The 25812-nt window shown below is 36.1% G+C and overlaps 6 protein-coding genes across 7 annotated transcripts; 4 read left to right on the top strand and 2 right to left on the bottom strand.

The window, feature by feature from the left end:
- On the top strand, positions 150-4046 carry LOC18588435 (protein arginine N-methyltransferase 1.1). Its single transcript, XM_007012834.2, has 9 exons — positions 150-537; positions 943-953; positions 1336-1491; positions 1619-1682; positions 1771-1913; positions 2706-2793; positions 2950-3065; positions 3188-3338; positions 3559-4046. Exons 1-9 carry the CDS (start codon positions 276-278, stop codon positions 3762-3764), a joined length of 1197 nt encoding a protein of 398 aa, XP_007012896.1. The 5' UTR covers positions 150-275; the 3' UTR covers positions 3765-4046.
- On the bottom strand, positions 4532-7163 carry LOC18588434. The gene is made up of 7 exons (XM_018127339.1): positions 6864-7163; positions 6635-6745; positions 6380-6448; positions 6032-6163; positions 5285-5362; positions 5064-5192; positions 4532-4987 (listed from the first exon to the last, which is right to left on the bottom strand). Exons 1-7 carry the CDS (start codon positions 7059-7061, stop codon positions 4808-4810), a joined length of 897 nt encoding a protein of 298 aa, XP_017982828.1. The 5' UTR covers positions 7062-7163; the 3' UTR covers positions 4532-4807.
- LOC18588433 lies at positions 7445-10785 on the top strand. Its single transcript, XM_007012832.2, has 5 exons — positions 7445-8368; positions 8911-8963; positions 9690-9853; positions 9932-10083; positions 10192-10785. Exons 1-5 carry the CDS (start codon positions 7573-7575, stop codon positions 10632-10634), a joined length of 1608 nt encoding a protein of 535 aa, XP_007012894.2. The 5' UTR covers positions 7445-7572; the 3' UTR covers positions 10635-10785.
- LOC18588432 (pentatricopeptide repeat-containing protein At4g39530) lies at positions 10788-14280 on the bottom strand. Its single transcript, XM_007012831.2, has one exon. The coding sequence runs from the start codon at positions 13997-13999 to the stop codon at positions 11531-11533; it is 2469 nt and encodes an 822-aa protein (XP_007012893.2). The 5' UTR covers positions 14000-14280; the 3' UTR covers positions 10788-11530.
- On the top strand, positions 17576-22088 carry LOC18588431 (pollen-specific protein SF21). Of its 2 annotated transcripts, none has more exons than XM_007012830.2 (11): positions 17576-17872; positions 19146-19245; positions 19538-19635; positions 19782-19870; positions 20122-20182; positions 20267-20353; positions 20434-20511; positions 20602-20658; positions 20824-20879; positions 20991-21126; positions 21543-22088. In XM_007012830.2, exons 1-11 carry the CDS (start codon positions 17813-17815, stop codon positions 21762-21764), a joined length of 1044 nt encoding a protein of 347 aa, XP_007012892.2. In that variant the 5' UTR covers positions 17576-17812; the 3' UTR covers positions 21765-22088. The 2 variants fall into 2 exon arrangements, with proteins under 2 accessions (XP_007012892.2, XP_017983202.1); XM_018127713.1 differs by lacking the exon at positions 17576-17872 and adding an exon at positions 18682-18859.
- On the top strand, positions 22542-25189 carry LOC18588430 (inorganic pyrophosphatase 3). Its single transcript, XM_007012829.2, has 4 exons — positions 22542-22932; positions 23405-23526; positions 23620-23821; positions 24658-25189. Exons 1-4 carry the CDS (start codon positions 22795-22797, stop codon positions 25030-25032), a joined length of 837 nt encoding a protein of 278 aa, XP_007012891.1. The 5' UTR covers positions 22542-22794; the 3' UTR covers positions 25033-25189.

The raw sequence follows: 25812 nt of genomic DNA, 5'->3' as shown, positions 1-25812 counted from the left end.
CATGTACTCCTACAGTTGGGAGTAAAACGACGTCATATGCGATCTTACTCCGTTCTTTTTTATTACCTTGCGATGTTTGAAAGTAGATATTTGTGTTTCTTAATTTAAAAGTTATCGTCCCTCTAAAAGGTCACGAGGGGAAGACACAACCATATTTAAATACAAGCAAAAGCGTAGCCTCCAAACTGGAGCTCACCTTGTCTCAAGCAAAAAGCCCTAATCAGTAATCTCGCCCTGCTTCCCTTTACAAAACCCTAAGCTTCCTCTCTAAAAAGATGGGTCGCCGTAAAAACAGCAACGCAGCTCAAACGTCGACGAACTCTTCGAACGGATTCGAAGGAACCAAGATTCGGTTTCAAGACGCCGACGACGAGGAAGCCGCCACAGACAGCTCTAATCTCGACGAATCAATCGTCGCCATTGATAAAGCTACCGAAGACGTCTCCATGGGAGAACCTGACGTCTCCTTTGTCGATTGCGAAGGCGATGATGATAAAACCAGTGCTGATTATTACTTCGATTCTTACTCTCACTTCGGTATATTTTCTTCTTTCTTTTCTTTTACTCGAGATTCATTTTTGAAGTTTGCATCTTTTTGACTGTTATTGTCTTGCTGATTAGAAAACTATGGGAAAGTGAGGCTTTTTTAGTATTGCTTTTGACCTTGCCTATGAGGAAGCTTGGAATGAGAGAACAAGTTTCAATCTTTTCAAAAACTAGAGCTTGTTCAGCTCAATAGTTTGTTTACATCTAAGTAATTAATGAAACTCTTGTGGTCCCTGGTCAAATGGTTATATGTTTAATGGATTAGCATGTCCATCTTTGGCAGTGCATTGAATTGACTAATGTTAGAAGTTTTATACTACATAATTTTATTTATGTTCAGTGAACACTTCCTTATAAAGCTTATTTTGATTTTTTTTACTTTTTTTTGTTATGCAGGTATTCATGAAGTAAGTGTGCAGCACTTGGACTATTGAGCGGAGAGCAGTTTCTTGTTTGATTATTGTTGAGTTATTTATAGAGTATTTTTGCTTTGGTCACTGTTGCTTTGTGATATGTTGGGTGCTGAATATCTCTGATTGAACGTTTGGTTGTAATTATTCTGTTTACTTAAGCTTACCCATGAATTAATTTGCTGTGCTTACTATCCAAAAACAATTGTCGTTTGTGTACTGACCTTTGTACGTTAAGGCAATTTATGAAAAATTACATTTGCAATTATTATTCTTGATTACAGTGGAAGAACTTGGTAGGGTCAGATAAGTTTTTCACTTCTTTTTTGTTTGGAAAATGGTTTTCCTCTATGTTAACCTGACACTCCCTGTATTTCAGGAAATGCTCAAGGATGTGGTGCGAACTAAGACATATCAAAACGTTATTTATCAGAATAAGTTTCTATTCCAGAATAAAGTAGTTCTCGATGTGGGAGCTGGAACTGGAATTTTGTCTCTGTTTTGTGCAAAAGCAGGGGCAGCACATGTTTATGCAGTATGTGTTTCAGTTTTCCTTTTTCCTTTTATTTCTGTTTTACATGTTGTTAATAATCTCATAATTCTTACACTCCTGGTGTCCTTTCCTTGTTTGCCTAATTTGGTTAATATTTTTCCTTTCCTAGGTTGAGTGTTCTCATATGGCTGATATGGCTAAACAAATTGTTGAAAAAAATGGCGTGTCTGATGGTGAGTTTATTAAAATTTGTTGTCTTTTACTGTATTGCTTCCACTATTTAAGCTTGCTGTTTACCCAAGAATTATTTGATTGTTACAGTTGTTACAGTTTTGAAAGGAAAGATTGAAGAAATTGAGCTTCCTGTCGCGAAAGTAGATATCATTATATCAGAGTGGATGGGTTACTTTTTGTTGTTTGAGAATATGTTGAATACAGTGTTATATGCCCGTGATAAATGGCTTGTAAGTCACTGCTATTATGGATACTATAAATGTCTGTACGTGAGATATTTTCATGATTGTTGATATTAGAAATATGTTTTTGTACTTCTGTTCTGTAATAGGAAGTTCCTTGACAATTCATTTATGTGTTTGCTGTGTAAAACTGATATTCAACCTGGAGTACATGCATGCATATACAGGTTGGAATTTCAACATAATATATGCCAGATATGCCACATTTATGGAGCTGTATGTGTTAGGTATGGCTTGGAGTTTGTTATTGTCAAATGGCCATCAAGGCAGGTTGCCTTCTGTGGGTTGTTTCTTGTGATATCATATCTAGTGTACTGTTGTGCTACCAATCTACAAATTTTAAAAGAACAACGGCAATGTTGCGTGGTCTTATCACTATATCCCTGTCTGTCTTGTCCTTTCCTAATCTCCACTTGCTAGTATGTTAAGCTCTTTTTCTGGGTTGGAGGCACATTAACTTGCAGCTATCACTCTGTTGGTTAAAATGTCTTAACATGATTGCTTAAATCATCTATTCCATGTTATGATTTGTACAAGGTGAGTTGTAAATGGATGCTTTGCGTCTGGCTATAACTTTTAATTGATCAAGAGACTTTTAATTGATCAAGACTTTTAACTCCATCCTCGTGCCAACTTCTCTAGAGCATTTTTTGCTTGTGCTCTGTGTGGCTAAGTTGCATTTTGAGCTTAATTTTATTGTCTTGCTCCTGAAAGCAAAATCTTGTTCGTTTCAAATACACTAAATTCTTTTTATTCAAGTTATTCCTTTGCCTGTTTCAGGTCAATGATGGAATTGTGCTACCAGATAAAGCTTCTCTTTACTTGACAGCAATTGAGGATGCAGAGTACAAAGATGATAAGATTGAATGTAAGCATAGTAGACTCCTAGATTGATATAATTTTTTGTATTCATTCATATGTGGTTATGGGCTTTCAATCAGTTTTTCTGTTGTGGTTCATTGCAATTTGATTTCTGTATTCTTATATATACCCATCTTTTCTCCATGGCATCGTCTTGCTACAGTTTGGAATAATGTTTACGGCTTTGACATGAGTTGCATCAAAAAGCAAGCTATGATGGAACCTCTTGTTGACACAGTTGACCAGAATCAAATTGTGACAAATTGCCACCTTCTCAAGGTGAGAAATACACAGCACAAATGTGTATTATTGTGTATCTATATGTACATGCTTGAGGGAAATTCTTTGACATAATGTTTTTGGAATTTATTGCATTTTTCATTTTGCTTTTCTTTATTCAGACAATGGATATCTCCAAGATGGCTCCTGGGGATGCTTCTTTCACTGCACCTTTTAAGCTTGTTGCACAACGTGATGATTACATCCATGCTTTTGTTGCATACTTTGATGTATCATTTACCAAGTGCCACAAATTGATGGGCTTCTCTACAGGTTTGTCTCTTCATTCTTGCCCCACATCCATTTTGGTTCTAGTCAGTAGATTGCAAACTTTTCTATCATTCGGCCTTTCCATCTTATCTACAAATACAAAGCGGCAAGTGCAGCTTAGAAGTACTTTTGCCCTGGCAATACAATAATGCATCTGCTCAAGCCTGAAGTTTTGTGCAATTAATCTATGTTTCTGACTTCTTCAAATCAAAACAAAATGCAGGGCCAAGATCCCGAGCTACACATTGGAAGCAAACAGTCCTATACCTAGAGGATGTGCTAACCGTATGTGAAGGGGAGGCAATAGTTGGTAGCATGACTGTTGCACCAAACAAGAAGAATCCCCGAGATGTCGATATAATGGTCAAATATTCATTGAGTGGTCGACGATGTGTGATTTCGAAAGTTCAATTCTATAAGATGCGCTGATTGTCACGGTATTCATGACTATTAGCTTCTGCAACACAAGTAAATTTATGAATTGTCAAAGGCATGAAGCTCTGCTCCTATTTAATGCATCTGTATTCTAGTTTTCCTTAATCGCCTAAGAATGAGATGCCCATATATTGGTTTTTTCATGTGAAATGTAATGATAGTTGCCTGTAATTTTATTTAATTCTTTCCTATGAATGCATGAGGAAATTAGAATCAAATAGATTCTCGATACTTAGAATGCCAAGATCTTTTTGGATATTTAACGTAATCCTTGCACGCTTTGCACTTGCTTTTTTTATTTTTAACCTAAAAATTTTTCTCCCTTCCAATTGAAGGAATGAGAAGTAAGATCTGATGCAAATAGTGGCTAGGGTAAAGCGGAGGCATTACTAGTGTTTATCTATGAACTTCTGATGTAAGTCCGAATGCTAAATCCACTTTCATTGATGAGAACTTGAGCGGCACTTTTGTATAAGCCTAAGTTCATGTTATATCAATGGAGTTACAAGCACTGTATGATAATCAATGCATTCAGATATGGGTTTGTTAATAAGTCTGGAGTACCATGGTTATAATGACAGACACGAGAAGTGACAGTTCGGCCGGAGCAGAGCATTGGGAATTACCATATATTCAACAGTAGGCCGCTGCATTTCCAAGTATTCATTTCAGAATTTAGATCCATTTCAAGGCCAATCTATTGTGGAATTACCAGGCAAGTAAGCAATGGACAATACGCCAGAAACCTTAAGAGGAGCAGATAGGAAGAGAGACGTTTCAACATATTGTGTATTGAAATCAGCAAAAAGATGAAGTTGCTACTCGTGACACTGTTAAGAGAGTCCCCACGGACGAAAACAATCATCAAAACTTCCCAAAGGGCGGGGAAAGACAAGTTTAGGGAAAAAGGGGATTTACTTCCTCTGATTTCCTACTGAATCAAATTCTTCCGAGTAAATAAGTAACAAAGCATATTAATACAGCGGAAGAAAACATGCTAACCATTGGTATTCCTCACACGTAGAATTCAAGGTATCCTAAAGCTCTGCCTTGCTGGCCTTCGAACGGGCAGCATTAATTCCTCTCCACCACCTTTGTACCCGGTTGGAGACCTTGGTTGCATGTTTCTTCAATGATTCACTTGCATTTTTTATGCCTTTGCTGATCCTCTGTTTCCAATCGCCTTTTCTACTTTCTTTGTCTCTCAAAAGTTTTCCCTGAGAAAAGAAAAAATCATAATCAAAACAAGAACCTCATGAAAACTTTTATGTGCTGTGGAGTTTTGATAAGTACCAAATTAGATGGAAACTCTTCGTCGTCGTCATCGTCGTCATTTTCATCATCTGCATCTTCACCCAAATTCTTCATGTTCATCAGCTCCTCCCTTGAATACATTTTCATGCTGGGTGCCCCCGGCATACCCTGAATCACAATAAAATTAAACAATTAAACAGAGATCAGATATAAACATCAGGTATGCAGAGCATGATGTTTAGCAACAAAGCTTTGATCACCTCCATTGATCGTAACATCTTTTCCATTTCAGCCTCTTTAGTTGGTTTGGGTACAAAAGGTTCTCCCGGAGTCCTATCCTGTGTGCATCAATGAGAACAAATCAGTGATTGAGTATAAAGTTGACTCATCTTTTCCTCACACCATATGTAAAAGAAAACACCATCAATGGAGATTGTCATACAACATAATACAAAACAAACTCCTTGTAAAAAAAATACAGTTTACAAAGGAGAGGGTTTTAGAGCTATGAAGACACTGTTGTACCCAAGTAAAATAATATATGAGAAGTCAGGCTACTGTATTCAAAGCATTTTATGGGGAAAGTGAAATTACGTTCATATTATCCAAATTATGTAGATTCAGTTCAAAAAGTACTGAAGTAACAATCCAATTCTTTGCCTCACAGCAATTCACCACAAAAACAGAAAGTAGTACTTCAACAAAATAACACAACAGACAGCAATCTATCAAAAATAAATGATGCTACAGAAGTAATGCTTCTAAGGTTCTTAGAGATGAAGCATTTTATTACAGATGGCGAATCATGATGCGCATGCAATTAATAGCCTACTGAAAACAGCAAGAAGGATTGGGTGACTCAGCCACATTTGAACCAAAGTTCAGCCATTCAGCTATTCCCACAGAATAACAAGTGTCTACCTCATAGAGGATTAGTTCTTTCTTAATATTAGGAAGAAAACTAGACATAATGATAAGAGAGGAGCATAGAAAGCGAACCCGATTACCTTTGGTAGTGGGGGAGGCTTGCTGTTGCATGCCTTAGCCAGGTCTTTACACAGATAATTGGCCAGCGACTCAATATCAGGCTTGGACATGTATATATATTCAGCAACATCAGTATCAGAATACCCCATAACCTGGAAAAAAACATAAGCAGCCAGGCTTAACAGTCTTAGATCACCACTACAAGAACCAAAGACCAAGTTTGATAGGCTGATATTTTAGTTAATACTATGATGTATCAACACAGTTCTAGATGAAAACAATGCACAAAAATTTGATATGCTCACATAGAGACTAGACTGCATTGATCGATCAAAAGAACATCTTGTTTATGTTATCAAAATTCTAACCTCCTGACAAGCTCGCTCAATTGTCTTACACTCTGAATTGCAAATCCCTTCGGCATCCTGTTCGATTAGCTGCAAATAGATGAAACTTTCTTGAGTCAGCATAGTAAATTAATTGAATCGATACACCTATTTTTCTCCACTCTTTATTCCCTCCATCATTACTCAGAATCGAAACATTAACAAGAACAACAAAGAAAATCCAAGAAAGCAGAAAAAAATTAAAATGCCACAACACTGAGGATTAATTTATCTTACCTCCAACTTATTTCCTTGCTCTCCTATATCAATCTTCAAAATCCAATCAGCTTCCTCCTTCTTCAAATTACAAACGTTCTCCGCGATCTCAATGATTTGATATTCTGAGATCTAACAACCCACCAAACCAAACAGAAAATTTAGAATTAAAACAAAAAAAAAAACCAAAAACAGAATTCAAAGATAGAAAATTTAGACAATAAAAAGCAAACCCAGATGATAAAAAGACCTTCTTGGGAGAGATCTGGGCTTGTTTTGTTTGCACTTGTTGGTACAACTGTGATGCCAGCTTCTCACAAACTTGACATTTGATGTAAGGAATGTCTTCTTTTCTAGCAACTGCCACTGGCTTCTTGGCACATAGAGAGACAGGCACCCACGTTGACAATAACAAAACTGATACAAGAAGAACTAAAATTTGCTTCATCTTTCCCGTAACACTCTCTTGATTGTAACAAACGTTTAGCTGAACTCAAAGAGTTGTTAGAAAAGATCCTTTTTAACGAACTGATCGAAGTGGACTTGAAGTTTATTGTTTTAAGAAAGAAAAGAACTGATACGTGTTTCGCTGCATGTGATTGGTTGCTTTGAGCTTTTAAAACATGGGGTCCATATTTGTCAGCCAATAGGATTCGAGAATACACGTAGTTCTGGTTTTTGGTGACCCCAGGGACGACTTCGCTGAGTTGAGTTCTCTGTCTGATCAGGGCCGTCCAAACTTCATATTGGGACACAGTCATTTGTGCTTACGTGGCAGAATCATGCAGGAACAGTATGAACTGGAGAGAACCAAACTGAAGGATATCTGAAACCCACCAAAAACCCTACATTGGGAGCCTGCTAAGCTGAGCTCTTTAGGAAAATCAAAGTCTAGCTCTTGAAACCTTCCCTTGTTTTGACACCTACAGTTCACAAATTTTAAGCTTTTAACTAACGCCATGGCTTTATCTCTGAAAGATTCTGCAAATTCCCCAAAACCCAATTTTCTGATTGGTGAAAACTACCAACTTTCTCTAAAACAATCCCTGGAAGATCTTTTAGCTGAAACCCACAAAGAAACCCCAAATTTCTCTGTTTTCATTGATAAATTCTATGATTTAATGCAAGCAAAGATTGATCCACCTCTGGAATCCGTCTGGGTATACTCTGCTTTGTCGTTTCGAAGCCATAATTTTACAAATGAAGATCCGTTGAATCAATTATCAATCATAAAGGATTTCTTTCAGTTAGTTTCTTCATGTTCAAGTCCCTGTAGTTCTTCTAAAAGCATAGCATTGCTTGCGCCAATTGTTTTAGAGGTTTATAAGTTAGTTGTGGAAGTACTAGGAAAAGACTTGGGTTCAAAGAGGGAGCAGAAAGTGATTAAAAAGGTAAAGTCTATGGTTGAAGTGATTATTGGCTATATTAGCATGTGCTGTTGTAAGGAATTGAGTGAGGAGAGTGAAGGTCTTGATGTGAATTTGGTAATTCCGTTTGAGGATTTGGTTTCTATTTGGATGGATAGAAATGCAAATTTACAATCTTTTTTTCCGTTTTTGAGTGATGAGATTTGTAGAGTGATTAGTGAAAGAGGGTTTGATGTGAATTACTTGGCTGGTGTAGTTATGGTGGAGGCATTTTTGTTGAAACTTTGCTTGGATTTAAGGCTTGGGACTGAAGGGATGGTGTTGGAGAAAGAGTTGAGAAGTCGGGCTGTTGCTTTAATCTCCAGCTTTCACAACTTTTATTTCTTTGGTTAGTGCTCTGTACTTTTTGTCTGAATTTTAATTGTTATTATTTGTTTTGTAATGCCTGAGGTAATTTTTTAGCATGATTTTCTGTAAGTATTTTGCATTACATTATTCTCAGTTAAGTGCGTACTTCTACTTAGATGTCTGAAGAGCATTTATGTGCCAAATATTTTCAACATTGTCTAAATCTTAAGCTTATATGTGTGTTTTAGATTCTGTCTTTTTTTTTTCTTTCATTTTTAGCAAAATGCATTCGTTTCTCTTGACTGATAGTAATGTCGTTCAGTTTTTGCTTGGGTATTTTTGGATGCCTTTTGCCTTGGACAAATTTCAAATCATGTGAAATAAAGTGAGACATCACACACTGTGCACTGTTGAGCAGTTCCCCTTTGGTTTAGCTTAATTAGTTAACTTTGCCTGTCTCTATATTGTTTTCCTAGAAAAGATATACTGATTTTATTATTACCTTTTTCCCCATGATTGCACTCATTTTCCCTTGTCATATTTGCAATACTTACAATCTGATTATCACTTTGTGCTGATCAGAGATACTTGTCAGGGTGCTGCTGCAGCTGGCATTGCCAGTGACTTCCTTTCTGGTTAGTTTGCTGTGCTTGGATATTTAATTTTTAATATCTCTTCCTCCTCTTTTTAGTAGTATGTTTTTGTGCTTTGTATCAAATTGTCTGCCAATGCTCACAACTGTTAAATTTGTATGAGTTGTAAGCTGTGGTTCTACATTAGAAAATTGTGTTTGTCTGCCTATGCAAGTGCTTAAACCATCCAAATGCATATGCTGCATTAATGGTTCTGCATCAGTGGATCATGGCCTCTAGCTGCCTCTCTTATTCTTTACTCTCTTCCCCCTTTGTCCCAGCACCGTAACTGATTCCCCATAGGAACAATGATTGCTTACAGACAAATTTGTTTATAGGATTTAGCTGTCTATTTTAAGCATTGAGTGATTCCATTCTGCAAGGTGATAGTTATATCCTTTTCCTGGGCAAAATAGTGGATTAGAGGCATTAAGTGTGGGGCAGGGAGAATGAAGTATCAGTGGCTTGAGTCTAGAAGTGTGTCCATATCTTCATTTTCTTTTTCCTATCCATAGATCTGGTGCAACGTGTGCTTGAACTTGGATCTGGGCTTCCATTTTGATATACCTTGAGCACAGTTGATCCCATCAATCATATGTACTATGTCATGCTTAGAGAATTAAGCTTGTTGATAGATTTTATTTGTTGGTCAAACTCTAACCTAGTCATGGGAAAATACGCATCCATTTAGTTGATGGTTATTTTAAACTGAAGGGACACTCCATGCAGGGACTTGAAGATGGAGTTCTGCTGAGAAATATTTTGTATGATGCTGTTATCTTGGTTGAGTATTCTTTCCTCAAGTCAGAGACAGTTCACCTACCAGCCGAGCACATAAAAAGTATTGCCATGACAAGATTGATTGTCACACTTGAAGGCATTGAGTTTTCCAGGTATAGATAAATGTTATAGTTCAAGTTATAATAAATGAAGCCTGCATTGCATTTACCTCCTCATTTGGTTTGCTGTAGAAATAATGGGGATCAAAAAAGAGCTACTCGTTATACAAGTGCCTTTGCCAATTCTCATTTACCCTCTCAAATAACCCAATGCATCATGAGGCAGATTGGCATGGATGAGAAAGCAGGAAGAACAAGTGGATCCTCACCTAAAGCTCTTATTAGTGAGTACCTCCACTAGTCATTTCTAGTGTCCACAATAACTGTAGCTTCTAAGATACATTACTAACTGCTTTCTTTGTTTTTTTACTGCAATTAATCCAATTGTCCAGAGTGGCTACTGAACCTTGAGAAACAAGGGATAAAGCCATTTGATGATAGCATCTTGAAATGCCGTGCTAAATTACTTGTTGATGATTCTGAGGCAGACTATGAGCGATCAGTATCAAAGTTAGAGGGGAAGAAACTTGAGGATGATCCTCTCTTTTACTTTGATAACCAAGGGAAAGAGGAAAATGAAGATGAAGAAAATAATATGAAAAATGAATCTTTGACAGATGCATTTATGACCGCTGCTCATTCAATGAGGCTGATAGATAGCTTCAGGACAAAAAGGAAAGGAAATGGAAGTGCAGACAAGGAGAAGATCAAGTATTTTAAGTATGATCTTTGCAGCAATTCTGAATCAGCTAAAGACAAGGTCTCAGCTGTTACTAATGATGATTTGAGTAGTGAGAGCGAAGTTGAGATCCCACTCTCTGATGAAGAGGCATAAACTTTTGATGATTTGTTGTCCATTTCATTTCCTTATTAACTATACCAACTCCCAGAAAAGAAAAAACTTAGGATTTTGTTTAACATCAATGTTTTTGATTGGCTTGAAAAAGAATTGCGGGTAGAATATACTCTCTTTATTCATCATAATATCCCCAGGATCAGCATTTTCTTTTCCATGACAATATGGACCATGTGGCTTCAACATAACAACAAAGTGTTTCACATGGCAAAAGGGGCTTCTCAACAACTTCACAACATCAAAGAAAAAGCCAACCAGCATGGAAGAACATAACAAACAGTTAAACAGACAATGAAGACTACCGCCATCAATGCTTGGAAAACCCACCAAATTTGGGATGTTCCAAAATTAAGGCGGATGGATCAGTTTTGGGCAATCCGGGAAAGGTTAGGACAGGAGGGGTTACTTGTGATCATAAACACTGTATTTGGTTAGGAGGAGTTACCTGTGATCATAAACACCGTATTTGGTTGGACGGAAAGATCAAAAGATGAAGGAAAGGTGTCATTCCTTTTCTCTAAGGAGGAAAATTAAGAGGGGAGGAAAGTGAGTGGATTTGCTCCTTTCCTTTCTCTCAAAATCCAATTCCTTCAAAAGTGAGAGAAACACACTCACTCAACTTAAATTGATCATTTTATTTACAACTTTATTCAAACTTTCCTTCCTTTCTTTCCCTTTTTCTTTGCCAAATTTAATGCAAGGAAAATTTATAGCTGGGATTTCAAGTAATTTGCTAGTAACTACAAGTGTTGCTGCTAAGTTGTGGGCTTTACGAGCTGGTTTCCAACTGACTAACATTGGCCTTGAGACTGATTCCCCATCGCCATACATCTCTTGAGTTTGCACAATTGGTGGTTCCTCTGAATTGACATCCTTTAATCTTGCTTGAAATTTGAAATAATTTTGTGTTCATTCGTTCTACATTTTATCAGCTTCTCCATCTGCATATTAATCTCCTTGATACCTGGATAAGAAGTATCCTGTGCATAAAACATGTAGGCTTCACCATGGATCTCAAGCCAACTGCCCCCTGGCTGCTTTTTAATTCCTTGATTGCACATTAATGCCCTAATTTTCTCAACTTCATCCCACTCTCCTCTAGCTGCAAACATGTTGGATAACGTCACATAATTATACTCTAGTTCAGGTTCAAGCTCAAAAAGCTTTCTGGCAGCTCTTTCACCAAATTCCACATTACTATGCAGTTTACAACCCCAAAGAACAGTATCCCATATCATGGCATTTTCGGTTAGATTCATCTCCTTCATAAACCTTTCAACTTCTTCAAATTTACCTGCTCGACAAAATACATTGACCATACAAGCACAATGTTCAACCGTAGGAGAAATCATGTAGACCTTGCTAATTGAGTCAAAATACATTTTTGCTTCTTCAATTAAACCCAATTGACTGCATGCAGAAAGAACACCTATAAATGTAACCTCATCAGGAAGGAAACCTTCATCTAACATAGCTTTGAAGGCTTCAATGGCCATCTTTCCTTGCCCATGCTGAGTGTATGCACATATAATTGTGCTCCATGAGACCGTATTCCGGAAGTCCATTTCCTTAAAAATAGCCTCAGCATCTTCTATGCACCTCCTTTTTCCATGCATATCAATAAGTGCACTTGCAACATAGGTATCATTTAGAAGTCCAGACTTTATTGACATGGAATGAAGTTGCAGCCCACTTTCCAGCATTCTTAAGTTGTGGCAACCACTAAAACAGCATGAAAGAGTGAATTCATTGGGCTTAAATCCTTCCTGTTGCATCCTATTGAACCATTTGACAGCTTTCTCTCCCTGATCAGCTTGAGCATAACTGGCAATGATGACAGTCCAGCTGAAGAGATCTCTTTCATTCAATTCATTAAAAAGTAACTCAGCCTCATCCAAGCATCTGTTTTTGGCATACATGTCAATAAGGGATGTTCCGACAAAGTTATTACAATCAAGCCCATTCTTCATTATATGGGCATGTACTTGCTTTCCAAAACCAAAATTTTCCAGGGTGCCATTGGATCTTAGAATGCTAGCAAAAGTGTAAACGTCGGGCCTAAAACCTTCTGTGAGCATCTTGCAGAAGATTCTTGGTCCCTGATGATAAGTTTCACAGTCACGAGGACCAGACAAAAGCGAATTCCAGGAAGTTGAATCCCAAGAACTCATTGCATTAAACACTTCCCAACCATTTTGAACAGATTTCATTTTCATATACATGGTGATAAGCGCATTGCTTAGGAACTTATCAGATTCAAAGCCAAATTTGAGTATACAAGCATGAATGCTTTGACAGTAGTGCAAATCACTGAAATTGGCTGCAGTACGAACAATACTAGCAAAGGTAAGCTGATTTGGTCTCACCTCTTTTTGTCTCATTAAGCAGAACATCTCTGCTGCTTCTTGACTCTTGCCTTGCCCATCAAGGCAGTTGATCATTGAAGTCCAAGCAACCACGTTGGGAACCTTGATGGCCTCAAAGACCCTTTGTGCATCCTCGCCAACCCCACACTTGGAATACATATCAATAATGCAGCAACCCAGATATTCATCAATATCAGAGCCAATCTTAATTGCCAGACAATGCACAACCCTGCCTCCTTGCAAATTTCCCAAACGCGCACAACTCTTAAACACAGTCGATAAAATGAACTTACTAAACTTCGTTTCTGTTCCTTTCATCCCACAAAACCACTTCAAAACCTCTTGGCTATCACCCATCTTTGCATAACCATTAAGAAAAGCACTCCATGTCACAACATTCTTCTCTGGCATGCAAAAGAATGCTCTTTCTGCATGTTTCATCTCACCACATCTCGCATAGAGGTCAACAACAGCAGAAGCAACAAATGTATCTAATAAAACCCCAATCTTAATCACTTCTGCATGCAACTGTGTTCCAAAATCTAACTCAAATCCCATAGAACAAGCTTTCAAGGCTGTCACTAAAGTGAACCCATTTGGCCTAACACCATCTTTTTTCATATTACAATACAAATTCATAGCACGATAGCTATGTCCCTCGGATACTAACCGTGAAATGAGTACAGTCCAAGACATAACGTTTCTATTTGGCATTTCATCAAGAACCTGACAAGCGCACCCAAAGCTCCCGCATTTTGTGTAAAAATGCAGCAACGAAGTCCAAGAGGTCAAACCAATTTTTATCAGCTGCCCGTGAATTGCCTTCCCAAAATTTAGAGATCCATTTGACGCAGAGTCTCGTAGCAGCCCAGAGTATTGGGATGAAGTAAAGTTTCTTGCTATGAAATGCCACTTCGTTGGGAAGGTTTTAATCAGCAAGGATTCACTGCTACAATGAATTGAAAACACACTAAGCATTGAGTTGCATTGTATTTAAATCAAAGGTTCATTCTTCAACCCTTTACATTTCTTCAACAAAATGGAGTCGTGCGCGCTTCTGGGGCAGATTAGAGAGAGAATTGTCTCTACCCCCGACTGAGTCTGAGCCAGCAGCTCTGGTGTATACGAGCTTTGCCCCTCCGGTTTAAACATCTACAGCATGAATTGCAGTTCTGTTTTCTAGCCCGATGAAATGTCCATCGGCCGAGCCTGGGCGTGATCAAGTTGGATCTCATTTGAGCCTAGGCATTGAAGCTTTAGCCCAGGTCAGCCTATAGCCCGCACACATTTATTATTAAAATTTAGATAGTTTTAATTGGATTTTAATAACAACACATTAACTATTTACTAAAATTAATATTGACCAAGTTTGAGTTCAAACTTCTTAGCTCAAGCCTGACCCAAACTGCTTGAGGTTCGGGTTTAAACTACAACCATGTCCGTGCATAGGATTATACAAAATCAATATGTCGTAATTATTAATTTTTTTATCTAATTTAGGTTGCTACAACTTAAACATAATTCAAATCTAATCAACATTGATATCATAAATCAATTTATTGGATATTTAGAGTAAATCCTAAACGTATTATTCATATACCCTAAATTAATTCAAGGGCCAAACTTATGCCCTAAACTTCCTTTCTCTTACTTTTGTTTGAGAAGAAATAAGTTCAAAAGCTAGAATTCTAACATACTAGTAAAAATGGGTAAAGCAAGAAAACAGGAACGATTCAATTTAGTCTGTAAATTAGTTAAGTCAAACAGTATTTTATGAGTAATTCTTAAAAAAAATAAAAAACCTCTAAATAGGAGTTTTTTCCTTTTTAAAAAAAATAGCTTCTTAAGACAATTGTTTTTTTTTTCAAAAAAATTCTCTCTCAAAAAATGTCTCCTCTCTCTCTCTCTCGCTATCGATCTCCCTCTTCTCTCCCATTTTTTGCAAATCATCCACAAAAATTAAAAAAAAAAAACTCAAAATTTAAAACTACATTCAAGTCTTATTTTTTTTCTTTCTGTTTTGTTTTTCATTTTATTTTCTATCATTTTTTTTACTTTGAAAACTCTTTTTATTGGTCGATATTTCTCAGTTGTTGTTTAATATGACAATTCTGTAATGTTTATTTGTTTTTAACTTCTTTCTTATGTATATAATATTTGTTGATTATGATTAAAATAATTGGTCAAATAAGTCAATGATTGTTGAGATAAATTAGATGAAAATTGAAAAATCAATATTTATAGTCCTTTGTGGTAACTCAGTTTTAAATTTTTTTTTCTTTTAAGTATAACAATATTCTGCACTACAAGAAAATTGAAATAAGCTTTAATTCTTTTGATAATAAAAATTATAGAATCCTTGAACTTTTTAGCAATAAATTTCACATTTGAGCTAACAGTACTTAACAAATGAGGTGACACTAGATTTGCATGAAATTAGAGTTGATGATTTCAGTAGGAAAATGAGTTACCAAATCAATGGCTAAACGTGATTTTCATTCATTATTAATACTACTTTGGTTGTTCATAAATTTCAACAAATATTTTTTTTATATTCTCCGATTCATTATATTATAGGGGATATTATATTTTTTTCACACTCATCTTTTTTTTTATTTGATTCATTTTTTTTCTAAATTATTAAATACATTTTATAGTAATTTTAACTAAAATTAAAGTTTATATAAGTTGTTTTACTAAAAAAATAAATTTACCAAATAATTTTAGTTTAATTCTAAAAATTATTATTTTTTACTTTATAATAACTTTTTAAATTAAAAAAAATCAGGCAAAATCAAAGCAAATATTGTGTCTGATAAGTACTCAAATATTATTTTATTTATTGGTTAATGTATAATATTTTATTTTAAAAAATAAGATTTCAATCCTATTTTTCGATTAAAAAAATTGTGTCTGATCGACTTTATAAACAAGTGGTTTGAAGTTTGGAAACAAGTATTTCGATGCCATGGATTGGATTCCTCAACAAAATATAAAGATTTTGCATGTACTGTCTGATCATAGAGTGTCAGGTTTTAATTTCTGAATAAAGATTCGGGAAGGAGCGTGTCACGTGTGCATCGTAGAACCCAGGGGACACACCATAAATAAATTCTAACAAATCCACACACCAAGCAAATTACTCTTATCCATGCACACTTAGATCTGCCAAATATTTCACTTGGAATTCTGCCTAATTAAAACCAACCATGTCAAAAAGTGGTCCTCTCGTCCGGTTGATCCTTCCAGTTGGCATTTGTCACTTGCCAATTTGGTAAATGTTGACCTTCACAGCTCACAAACACAAGTAAAAGAGATTTAGTTAACAAGTATCTTTGAGTACATGCTAAGACACTATTCTCATAATGCATTAATTACAAATTTATTTTATAAATAATAACTTAATTGATAGAATTTTTTTCCATAATTCTTGATGATAATGCATTTAAGTGATAGGATAGCATAGGATGGGATCAAGTGATAAAAAGGATTTAGCTATATCTTATAATTTAAATTAATTGAAAAAGGTGAAAATAACATACATGTTTTTCTTTGATAGTAAAAAAATAAAAAAATGGGGATAAAGATTAAGCACATGGAATGTGACAGATCATATAATCTTAAGTTTTTTTACCTTTATCAATCAAACATTTAAAAAGAAAATATGTGGTGGTTATAAAAAATGTGATGAAATTGCAAAAAGAAAAACCAAAAAAAAAAAAAGTGGTGGACCCCAACTTCACCAACAAATAATACTAAACAAAATACGGTGTGGACATTTGTGACCCATTGGATTGGGCTGTCTCTTATGGATCATGATCAACGTAACATGGTGGTATTATAGATTTAATTTTAATGTTAGTTTGATGATTTATTTTAAGTAATGGAAATGGAATAGTAATGTGCTGGTGACATTTGTCTTTGCTTTATTAGGTTATAAATGGACAATAATTAATCAGCTCAGACATATTTAAATAAAAATTGATAGAATAAAATGGTACCATCATGGAAAATGACATGAAAAAAATATTTACATAACAATTTGATTATTATTGGAAAAAGATGGCATGATTAATCAATTTGAGTCAGATGAACGGCAAAGCAAACACCAAATTGTAACTTCAAAGGCCATATTATATCCATGTAGAAATAAATAAAGAAAAAAAAAACTAAAAAGAAAAAGAAATAATTTAATTAGTAAAATGGAAAAGACGTGGAACCCACAAAAAGAGCATCCAATGTCAGACGTACACATCACTACGGCGCGAATCACTCTTTTTAAGTCAAACCAAATGATAATACCCCATGCTCCCTAATTATTTACAAGAAAAGAAAAGAGAAATAGACAAAAAGCCGAAAAAATGTTCACCAACAACCGAGCCCATTTGGTAAATCCGTATCTTTCGTCGGCTCTTAACGGCGTCGTTTAAACGATTTTATGTTTTAAAATAGTGCCGCGTTTTTGACTGGATTTGACCGAGGGTTAAGATTTGACCAGAGTCAGGGGTTAAAACAAGTAAATCCATTTGTTTCCTAAAATGCGTCGGTGGAGCTCCACCTCTGCTTAAAAAAAAAAAAAAACGAGAAATAAACAAACAGAGCGAGAGAGAGAGAGGACGAGAGCTTTCGAAGAGAGAAAGAATCGCTTGCTTTATAAGCCATCAAAGCCAGGGGCTTATATTTCTTGAGGAAGAAGAAGAAGAAAGAAGCAAGAGAGAGAAAAGCTTTTATTGTTTTTTAAAGAAAGCTTTTCTTTCTTTGTTTGAAGTTAACAGAGAAAGAGCCACGGCCATGGCTGAGTCAAACGATTTCATTCCTCTGGATACAGAAAAGATCTATATGGGTGGAAAGGTTCGTTCCCGCTCCATTTTTCTTTATTTTTCACTCTTTTTTTGTTTTCATTTTATATTCTCCATTTTGATTTCTGAATTGGGGTTAGTTTTATGGGGAAAAGAACCCATTTTTTCTGTTGTTTTGAAAACGGGGGACTGTTGGGTTGATTCGAAATTCATTGAATTTAATTCTGCGATATTTAGAATTTAACGAAATGGGTATCATCAGATCTATGCATTCCTTATTTGGCCAAATTTATTATATATTTTTTCTTTTCTTTTACATATTTAGTAAGCTCGGTTAGTTTCCATTTCTAGTTTCAACTGTCCTCCGTTTTTTTTTAAAATTTATAAAGCAATCATTTTTTGGTTTTTTCTCAACCTTTTTTATCTTTTTACCTCTCTTATGGTAAATGAGGCATCCTACTTTGTATTCAAATTTGTGTTCTTTTAAGTCTTAAAATGTGCTGTAAATTTACTGGCTTTTGAATCACAAAGATAGACCCTTGTTTGGTTTATTTACAATCTTATGTATATTGGGTATTTGATTTTTTTTTTTCTGATCTTGTGTAATTCTCTAATGTTACTTGTTGTTGCTATTGCCTTTGGATTTATCTGCTTTTGCTGTTCTTTTTGATTGGTTGGAGATTCTTTCCTTCTTAGTTTGTTGCTTCTAATGGCAAAAGAAGTTGGATAATGGATTCTTCCAACAATTCATTCTTCGGGACTATGCAACCTGTTTTTGCAGTTAATTGAAGAAACCTTGGCTATACCTTTTTCCTTGTTTCACTTTTATTTTATTATATTAAAATTGTCTAGCTGTAAATTTACAATTTTGCTTTTACATCAACGCAATATCAATGTCTTCTTTTAATATGAGAGATTCTGTGCTCTCTTTTTAGACTGTCATCTCTTTTGAAGAATGCAATGATTGATATCAGGAACCACTAATTTGATTTTTCTGTTCTTTTGCAAAGTAATGTTAAGTTGGATTTCCCTAAAAGAGGTGAGTGCACATGGGAAGTACTTTTTGATGAATAAATTTATTTAGATAATTTACAGTGTTTCTTTTCTTTTCTTCCTTTTTCGTAAAGGGTCACATGAAACAAATGATTTGTCTTACATAACTGATAGCTCTTCTTTTTGAACAACTACTTACGTAGTTAGAAAATATTATGGTACTCAAAGTTTCAATGCATCTGATCTATGATTGTTTGCAATGCTTAACCATATGTGTTGATTGGTATGCTTCTTTTATGTGTTTATAATGTGCTCGCCTAAACATCTTTCAGGAACATCATGTACGAACGCGCTGTGGTTCTGTGTCTGTTATAGTATATGGGGACCAAGACAAGCCACCCCTAATTACATATCCTGATTTGGCTTTGAATCGTAAGTATAATGGTGTTGGATACCAGAGCGTCTTCTTCCCTTTGTTTTTTTTCTTCCCCTGTTATATGAACTTGTAATATATACACAATTCAGGAGTAGTCTTTTGCAGTTTCTTCAATATACACTCTTTTTCATTCATAATTTTTGTTGTTAGCTGGATCAATGCGTCTATGTATGCACATTTGCATGTTAGAGAAGTTCGTTAGGAAGCATTGTTTCTCTTAGTTTGTGTATATCTTCAAGTCTGCTTTCTTACAACTCTTTTGTTCCTTATTTTGGTAATTTTCTTCAGATATGTCTTGTTTCCAAGGATTGTTCTTTTGTCCAGAAGCGGCCTCCTTGCTGCTCCATAATTTCTGCATTTACCATATTAGTCCTCCTGGGCATGAGGTCTGTAAATTAGTTGGCATATGCCTGTAATACCTTATTTCTGTCATCTATGGACTTTTTTATCTCTTGATAACACACTATATCAATTATTGGATTCTATTACTCACATAGTTTCTTTTCTGGCACTTTCACAAGAGTTCTTGCAGTTGGGAGCTGCTCCAATTTGTCCAAGTGTTTCTGCCCATTGTGTTGACGACTTAGCTGATCAGATCCTTGAGGTCCTTAACTTTTTTGGGTAATCAGATTGCTAATACTTTTTTGCATTGTTTCATTCTGAATTTTACGTACAAGACTTTCTTTTATAGTTGAGGCGGCCGACTGACTTATGATAAAGTTGCATGGCATCTAAATAGAGAGCTATCTGGTTTTTCTGGTGTCTATGTTTTGATTGAAAGGGGGTTTCTTTTCCCATTAGGAGCAGTGGACGTCTTTGTTAACAAATTCATAGTTGAGATTATGTGTTAACTTTGTTTTTGATGGCATCAGGCTTGGTTCAGTGATGTGCATGGGAGTAACTGCGGGTGCTTACATCCTTACTCTGTTTGCTGTAGGTTTCTTTATGAATCCTTTGAGTAGTATTGTTTAAATGTTTTTGATGTACAAGTTCATTGACAAAGCTTTTGCATTGCAGATGAAATACAGAGAACGTGTTCTTGGTTTGATACTTATATCCCCTCTTTGCAGAGCCCCCTCTTGGACAGAATGGTTTTATAACAAGGTTCCTTAGATTGTTGGTTATATCTAACATCCTTTGTATTAAATTTCTATAGTATAACTAAAATGACTTATGATCTGTAGGTGATGTCAAATTTGTTATATTTTTATGGAATGTGTGGACTGCTTAAAGAGTTTTTGCTTCAACGTTATTTCAGCAAGGTATCCTAGCAGTCTATCTTGTAAGTTTCTTTTTGTATAACCTCACTTATTGAGTAGGTTGAATTATGAGATTCGTATAAATTGTAACAGGAAGTTCGTGGTAATGCAGAAGTTCCTGAGTCGGATATAGTTCAAGCATGCAGAAGGGTTAGTGCTTAAGCATTTCTTTTTCTTTTATTTTGGTTTTCTCTTCTTTCCTGCATAGCATGTATGCTGGATTTGGATTTCTCTTTCTGTTTCTATTTCACCCTCATTTAAATGGTGAATTTGAAAGTTGGCATACTTATTCCTATGGCATGTTTGTTTTCTTAGTTGCTGGATGAGAGGCATGGCTCAAATGTGATGCGATTTCTTCAAGCAATTAATAGGTATAAAATAATATGACTACATTTTTATTGTCACTTCTTTTGTTTGCGTATTACTAGTCTTTATTACGTTGAATTTTCAAGTGCTCAAAACTTTGTTTTGCCAATCTGCAGGAGACCTGACCTTAGCAGTGGGCTGAAGAGACTCAGATGTCGTACCCTAATATTTGTTGGGGATAACTCACCATTTCATTCTGAGGCCCTCTACATGACATCCAAGTTGGATAGAAGATTTAGTGCCTTAGTTGAGGTAAGTAGTACTTAGTTTTTGGGATTACTATGTACCTGGGATTGCTTTGCTAAAATGATGTTGAATGATACTTGGATATTCTGCAAAGTCAGTGTCATGTACATTCTTAGTTACACTTTTTTGACCTGGTCAATATTACACTTGATTTGCAAATCGGTAGGGGTATCTAGTAGTCTCTCACCTACACCCAATTATGGGTAGGTCAATGAGCCTCTTGGATGATAGTAAGGATTCCCGCATTTGGGGCTGTGAGGTGTAATTTGTTAATAACATTCTCGTAATATTGATAAATTCCCCTTTTTATTTGCTGTTTTCAATTAATTCCTGAGTCTTCTTTTTGATGATTAATGCTTTGTGTACCTAAATGAAAGCTCCAAATCTTATACTTAATGGGGGAGGATGGATTGCGTATGCAGGTCCAGGCTTGTGGATCAATGGTGACAGAAGAACAGCCACATGCAATGTTGATACCTATGGAATACTTCTTCATGGGGTATGGGTTGTATAGGCCTTGCCAGTTGAGTGACAGCCCGAGGAGCCCTTTAAGTCCATCTTGCATCTCACCGGAGCTTCTGTCTCCAGAAAGCATGGGTTTGAAGTTAAAACCTATAAAGACACGTGTTTCCCTTGAAGTTTGATAGGGGGCCAGGGGCTCAGAGAGATTGGATTTATTTTGTTCATTTTTTATAAAAAATTTTTGGTTCTTTTTTGTCTTGGTAAAAAAAAGAGCAAGTATCAGAAGGGTAGAAGCAGTTGGGATGGGGCTGTAGATACGGGAAGAATCTGAAGGAATATAGGGAGGGGTAACCGTGGCCTGCATTGATTCTTTTGTAGTCAGTCATAAAGGAGTCATTGAGCTGTGTTTATGTAAATTCTAAAGGGGACTCTGAATTTATTTATGATGATGACGAACAACCAATAATGGAGTTGAAGTCCCTAATTATTGTGATTATTTTCCCATATTTCAGGGTCTCTCTCTCTCTCTCTCGCTCTGTCTCCCCGTGGCTGAATTGTTAATTTCTGTGTTAATAATGCTATACATTTGGAGGATTTGGTAGCACATGGGGATGGGATGAACCCATTCCATGGGAGAGGAACATGCTTAATTAAATACCTCATTATGGAAGATGTGGTGTATTTGCGGTGGAGTCTTGACTTCAAAATTTTGGAGGAAGTCGACCTCCAGCTTTGTTAAAATGCAAAATTTACTCATCTTTACTTTCAATCCACGCAAAGCCTAAAATTATTGATTGGATAATAAAAAAAAATTGATGTAGAATTTGAACGTAAATACTACATGATTTTCTGGTAAGGGAAACCATCAAGAAAAGAATATGAGAATGGGAAGAATTGGATAATGCATTTGAAACGTTTGTTTTCATTTGGACTCGCAGAAAAGAAAAAGCGGAAACTCTTTTTGTTATTTGTCTTTGCCTTGCTGATAGGGTTTGAATAGTCCAACCTCGTTTCTTTTTTTTTTGACCACGCATCAAGCGTGTTGGCATAGTGTTCGGTGATCTAACGGCTACGGTCAAGTTCAGGTATTCCGTCACCACCACAAAACCAACTCCACGTTCCCACCGAATACATTCTCCACATCACCAAAAAAAAATTCAACAGTTTTGAGGCGGGCGGGCGGGCAGGCCGGCGTCGGAGAGCTGCCTAAAAATGGCGGGAATAGTGGTGGTTTTTGACTTTGATCGGACGATAATAGACGGGGACAGCGACAGTTGGGTGGTGGCAGAGATGGGCCTTTCCGACCTTTTCCATCGGCTTCGCTCTACCTTGCCTTGGAATTCCCTCATGGTTTGTGTTCCCTTTTGATTTAACTTTCTTATCCGTTACCACTCGATTTGCTTGCTTATAATAATAAATAATTTATTTTTATTGATCATTGCTAGTTAATATTAGTATTTGATTTACCCTATGTTTGGTTGCTGGGAACATCCGATTTATCTCTTAAAATTTTCAGTATCTTGTAAATTTTCTTCCTTCACAGATGTTGATTACTAGAAAGAAACTGGAGTATCTATGAACTCGAAATTATCAAATTAATGTTACGTTCTATGCTAATAAGTTACCACTACAAAAGTTTCAAGGCTTCTAAATTCTGTTTTAATTGCATCATATCAAATGTGTTTGATTTTTTTATTAAAGAGCAAAGAGCATGATTTACTGTTAACTGTACTAAACTTTTCTGTTTTTGTAATTATTGCTGAAAGAGAGTAGAGGCTTTTTAATATCATGAACTTAATAGATATGTTAAATCTAATTTTAGGATAGGATGATGAAAGAGCTTCATTCCCAAGGGAGAACAGCTGAGGAGATTGCAGCATGCTTGAAACGGACTCCGTTGCATCCAAGAATTGCTGCTGCTATAAAATCAGCCTACGCGCTTGGGTTGTAATCTTGGTCATTTCTTTTTTCCTTGTCTGTTCTTTGTCAAGTTCTGGGGTTGATAATGCTTGTCATGGTACTGTTATGAAATTTCAGATGCGACTTGAGGATAGTCAGTGACGCAAATCAGTTCTTCATTGAGAAAATCTTGGAATATCAGGGCCTGTTGGGTTGCTTTTCAAAGATCTATACAAACCCAAGCTTTGTAGATGAAGAAGGAAGGCTGAGGATCTTTCCTTATCATGATTCTACCTTATCTCCACATGGGTGCAGTCTGTGCCCTTCCAATTTGTGCAAGGTAAACGAGTTCACTGATTGAGCATATTTATCAAATCATGTGATGGTTTCTCAATCACTGGTTCATTAGTCACTGACCTTCTGATGATTGAATTTTTGGATGGTTTTCTATAATATGAATTTATGTGAAGCTGATAGAGTGTTAATTACACATTTGCATATCGTAGAAATGGAGACTTATTTATTTGATAGATGGATATATTGGTATATGCTAGGGTGGATTAGTCTGTGCAGTCCTTTTTCTGGTATGGTTTTTGACATTCCTTCCAGTTTCACGAAAGAACTGAGGGAATTTATGAATTGCAAGGGAATATGGTCATCCTTGTTTCTAAAGCATCTGAATTTCTTAGTTCAATGTGTTTTCTAAAAGGGTCTTTATCATGAAATTTATGTACTGTCAATCTACTCCTACTCCTCAAATTGAGCAAGGTGTCAGTGTTTATGCATTTGGCATAGAGAAAAGTAGGATTCATTTATTTCTGTCAATTCTAGCCATGTTGAATTATATTGGTTTGGCATCTAGGTGCTTGGGTGAAATATTTTGTGTGATTAAGCACCAGTGCATAACTAATGTGGTTAATTTTTGCTACATCATCATCAGTCATCACAATACATAGAATTTATTTAGTTAATGCACACTATTACTGATAAAATCATAGTTTGGTTGCTCATTTACTGCTTGATATATGCTGCCTTCCAGGATCTTAGTTTGGCAATTTAATAGTTACGGTATGTTAGTATCCCACAATTATATTCTTTGTGTTGCTATAAAATATTTTCATTTTAGTTATTCCTCATCTTAAGGTAGAGTTTTAATTGTGGTTTCTTCTATTGTAGGGCCTAGTACTCGAACATATCTATGCTTCTGCTCCTGAAGGTGGAAGGCAGAATTTTATCTACCTGGGAGATGGGAGAGGTGATTACTGCCCCACTTTGAGGCTTCAAGGCAGTGATTACGTGATGCCAAGGAAGAAGTATCCTTTATGGGACCGTATTTTTAGGGAACCAGCCCTTGTCAAAGCAGAAGTTCATGAATGGAGCAACGGTGAAGAGCTTGAGAAGATCTTACTCCACCTTATCGACAAAATCCCTGCAGAACAAAGCATCAGTGGCAGCAATCCTTCTTCTCAATCGAATTCATCTGATTGCAAGCTCCACATTTCAGTGTCTTCGCCTGAATCATTTACTCAAACACTCCGGGTTCCTCACTAGGTAGTGGTGGGAGTGCTACGTCATACCAGAGACCCTTAACAGTGGAGGGTGTTGTCGTATTGCTGTCTATTCTTACAATCAGCTCAAGCAACAGTTGATAAATGTAGAATTTTGCTTTATCTTTAGGATCAATGATCTCTGCCTTTCACCCTCGTCACATCTTCCTAGCGCATCTCATTTCAAATCGGATCATGTTTGGAAAGTCATCGTCCAGGCTTAAGGTAGCTTGGTGCGTGAACGTAAGGCCGAGTTAGAATCAAGTTATGAGATCAGGCCCACGTATTTTAGGAATCTGATCACATTCAGTTTTAGCCTTTATCACTAAATTCTGATAATGTTTATCAAATGACATGTAGGTCTAATCCTTGCTTGGGAACATTTGGGCATTATGTAATCTAATTTATACTCCACCTCCACGTAGTCATTGCTTCATTTCTTCCGACGCAGCTTGATTCTGTTTTCATCTCTGATGAGAGACTTCCAATCCCACTTGTGGGTTCAATGTCTTTCACCATCTATTGGCCTAAACCTCTGACAGGGACAACTGGAGGTATTCAATTCGATTATAAGGACAACAGATGCGGCATGCCGCAGTCAACTTTGAACGAGTATTCAAGTTTATTACCTCTGAAAATTTTGTTATGCAGAGCTTTTGTATTTATTATTATTAATAAGGAAAAGAAGAAAAACTATTCTTCTTACCCTCATAAGTACTTTGATTGCAATATTTGTTTGTCCTAACCGTTGGACTATTGACGCCACATCATTAAAAATATTGAC

The sequence above is a fragment of the Theobroma cacao genome, chromosome 9 (assembly GCF_000208745.1).
Source record: "Theobroma cacao cultivar B97-61/B2 chromosome 9, Criollo_cocoa_genome_V2, whole genome shotgun sequence".
In the NCBI taxonomy this organism is placed as follows: Eukaryota; Viridiplantae; Streptophyta; class Magnoliopsida; order Malvales; family Malvaceae; genus Theobroma; species Theobroma cacao.
The sequence above is the reverse complement of the archived record's forward strand: the minus strand, read 5'-3'. Positions and strand labels throughout refer to the sequence as shown.

Excerpts from the sequence above, each read along its gene's own strand:
- LOC18588431 (XM_007012830.2), top strand. The coding sequence starts at position 17,813 with ATGGCTGAGTCAAACGATTTCATTCCTCTGGATACAGAAAAGATCTAT. Across the intron at positions 17,873-19,145 it reads AGATCTATATGGGTGGAAAG|GAACATCATGTACGAACGCG; the intron begins GTTCGTTCCCGC and ends AACATCTTTCAG. Across the intron at positions 19,636-19,781 it reads TTAGTCCTCCTGGGCATGAG|TTGGGAGCTGCTCCAATTTG; the intron begins GTCTGTAAATTA and ends GAGTTCTTGCAG.
- LOC18588433 (XM_007012832.2), top strand. The coding sequence starts at position 7,573 with ATGGCTTTATCTCTGAAAGATTCTGCAAATTCCCCAAAACCCAATTTT. Across the intron at positions 8,964-9,689 it reads TGCCAGTGACTTCCTTTCTG|GGACTTGAAGATGGAGTTCT; the intron begins GTTAGTTTGCTG and ends CACTCCATGCAG. Across the intron at positions 9,854-9,931 it reads GAAGGCATTGAGTTTTCCAG|AAATAATGGGGATCAAAAAA; the intron begins GTATAGATAAAT and ends GGTTTGCTGTAG.
- LOC18588432 (XM_007012831.2), bottom strand. The coding sequence starts at position 13,999 with ATGCTTAGTGTGTTTTCAATTCATTGTAGCAGTGAATCCTTGCTGATT.
- LOC18588435 (XM_007012834.2), top strand. The coding sequence starts at position 276 with ATGGGTCGCCGTAAAAACAGCAACGCAGCTCAAACGTCGACGAACTCT. Across the intron at positions 1,492-1,618 it reads GGGCAGCACATGTTTATGCA|GTTGAGTGTTCTCATATGGC; the intron begins GTATGTGTTTCA and ends TTCCTTTCCTAG. Across the intron at positions 2,794-2,949 it reads CAAAGATGATAAGATTGAAT|TTTGGAATAATGTTTACGGC; the intron begins GTAAGCATAGTA and ends GTCTTGCTACAG.
- LOC18588434 (XM_018127339.1), bottom strand. The coding sequence starts at position 7,061 with ATGAAGCAAATTTTAGTTCTTCTTGTATCAGTTTTGTTATTGTCAACG. Across the intron at positions 6,164-6,379 it reads TTGAGCGAGCTTGTCAGGAG|GTTATGGGGTATTCTGATAC; the intron begins GTTAGAATTTTG and ends GTTTTTTTCCAG. Across the intron at positions 4,988-5,063 it reads AAGAGTTTCCATCTAATTTG|GGAAAACTTTTGAGAGACAA; the intron begins GTACTTATCAAA and ends TTCTTTTCTCAG.
- LOC18588430 (XM_007012829.2), top strand. The coding sequence starts at position 22,795 with ATGGCGGGAATAGTGGTGGTTTTTGACTTTGATCGGACGATAATAGAC. Across the intron at positions 22,933-23,404 it reads TGCCTTGGAATTCCCTCATG|GATAGGATGATGAAAGAGCT; the intron begins GTTTGTGTTCCC and ends ATCTAATTTTAG. Across the intron at positions 23,527-23,619 it reads AAATCAGCCTACGCGCTTGG|ATGCGACTTGAGGATAGTCA; the intron begins GTTGTAATCTTG and ends ATGAAATTTCAG.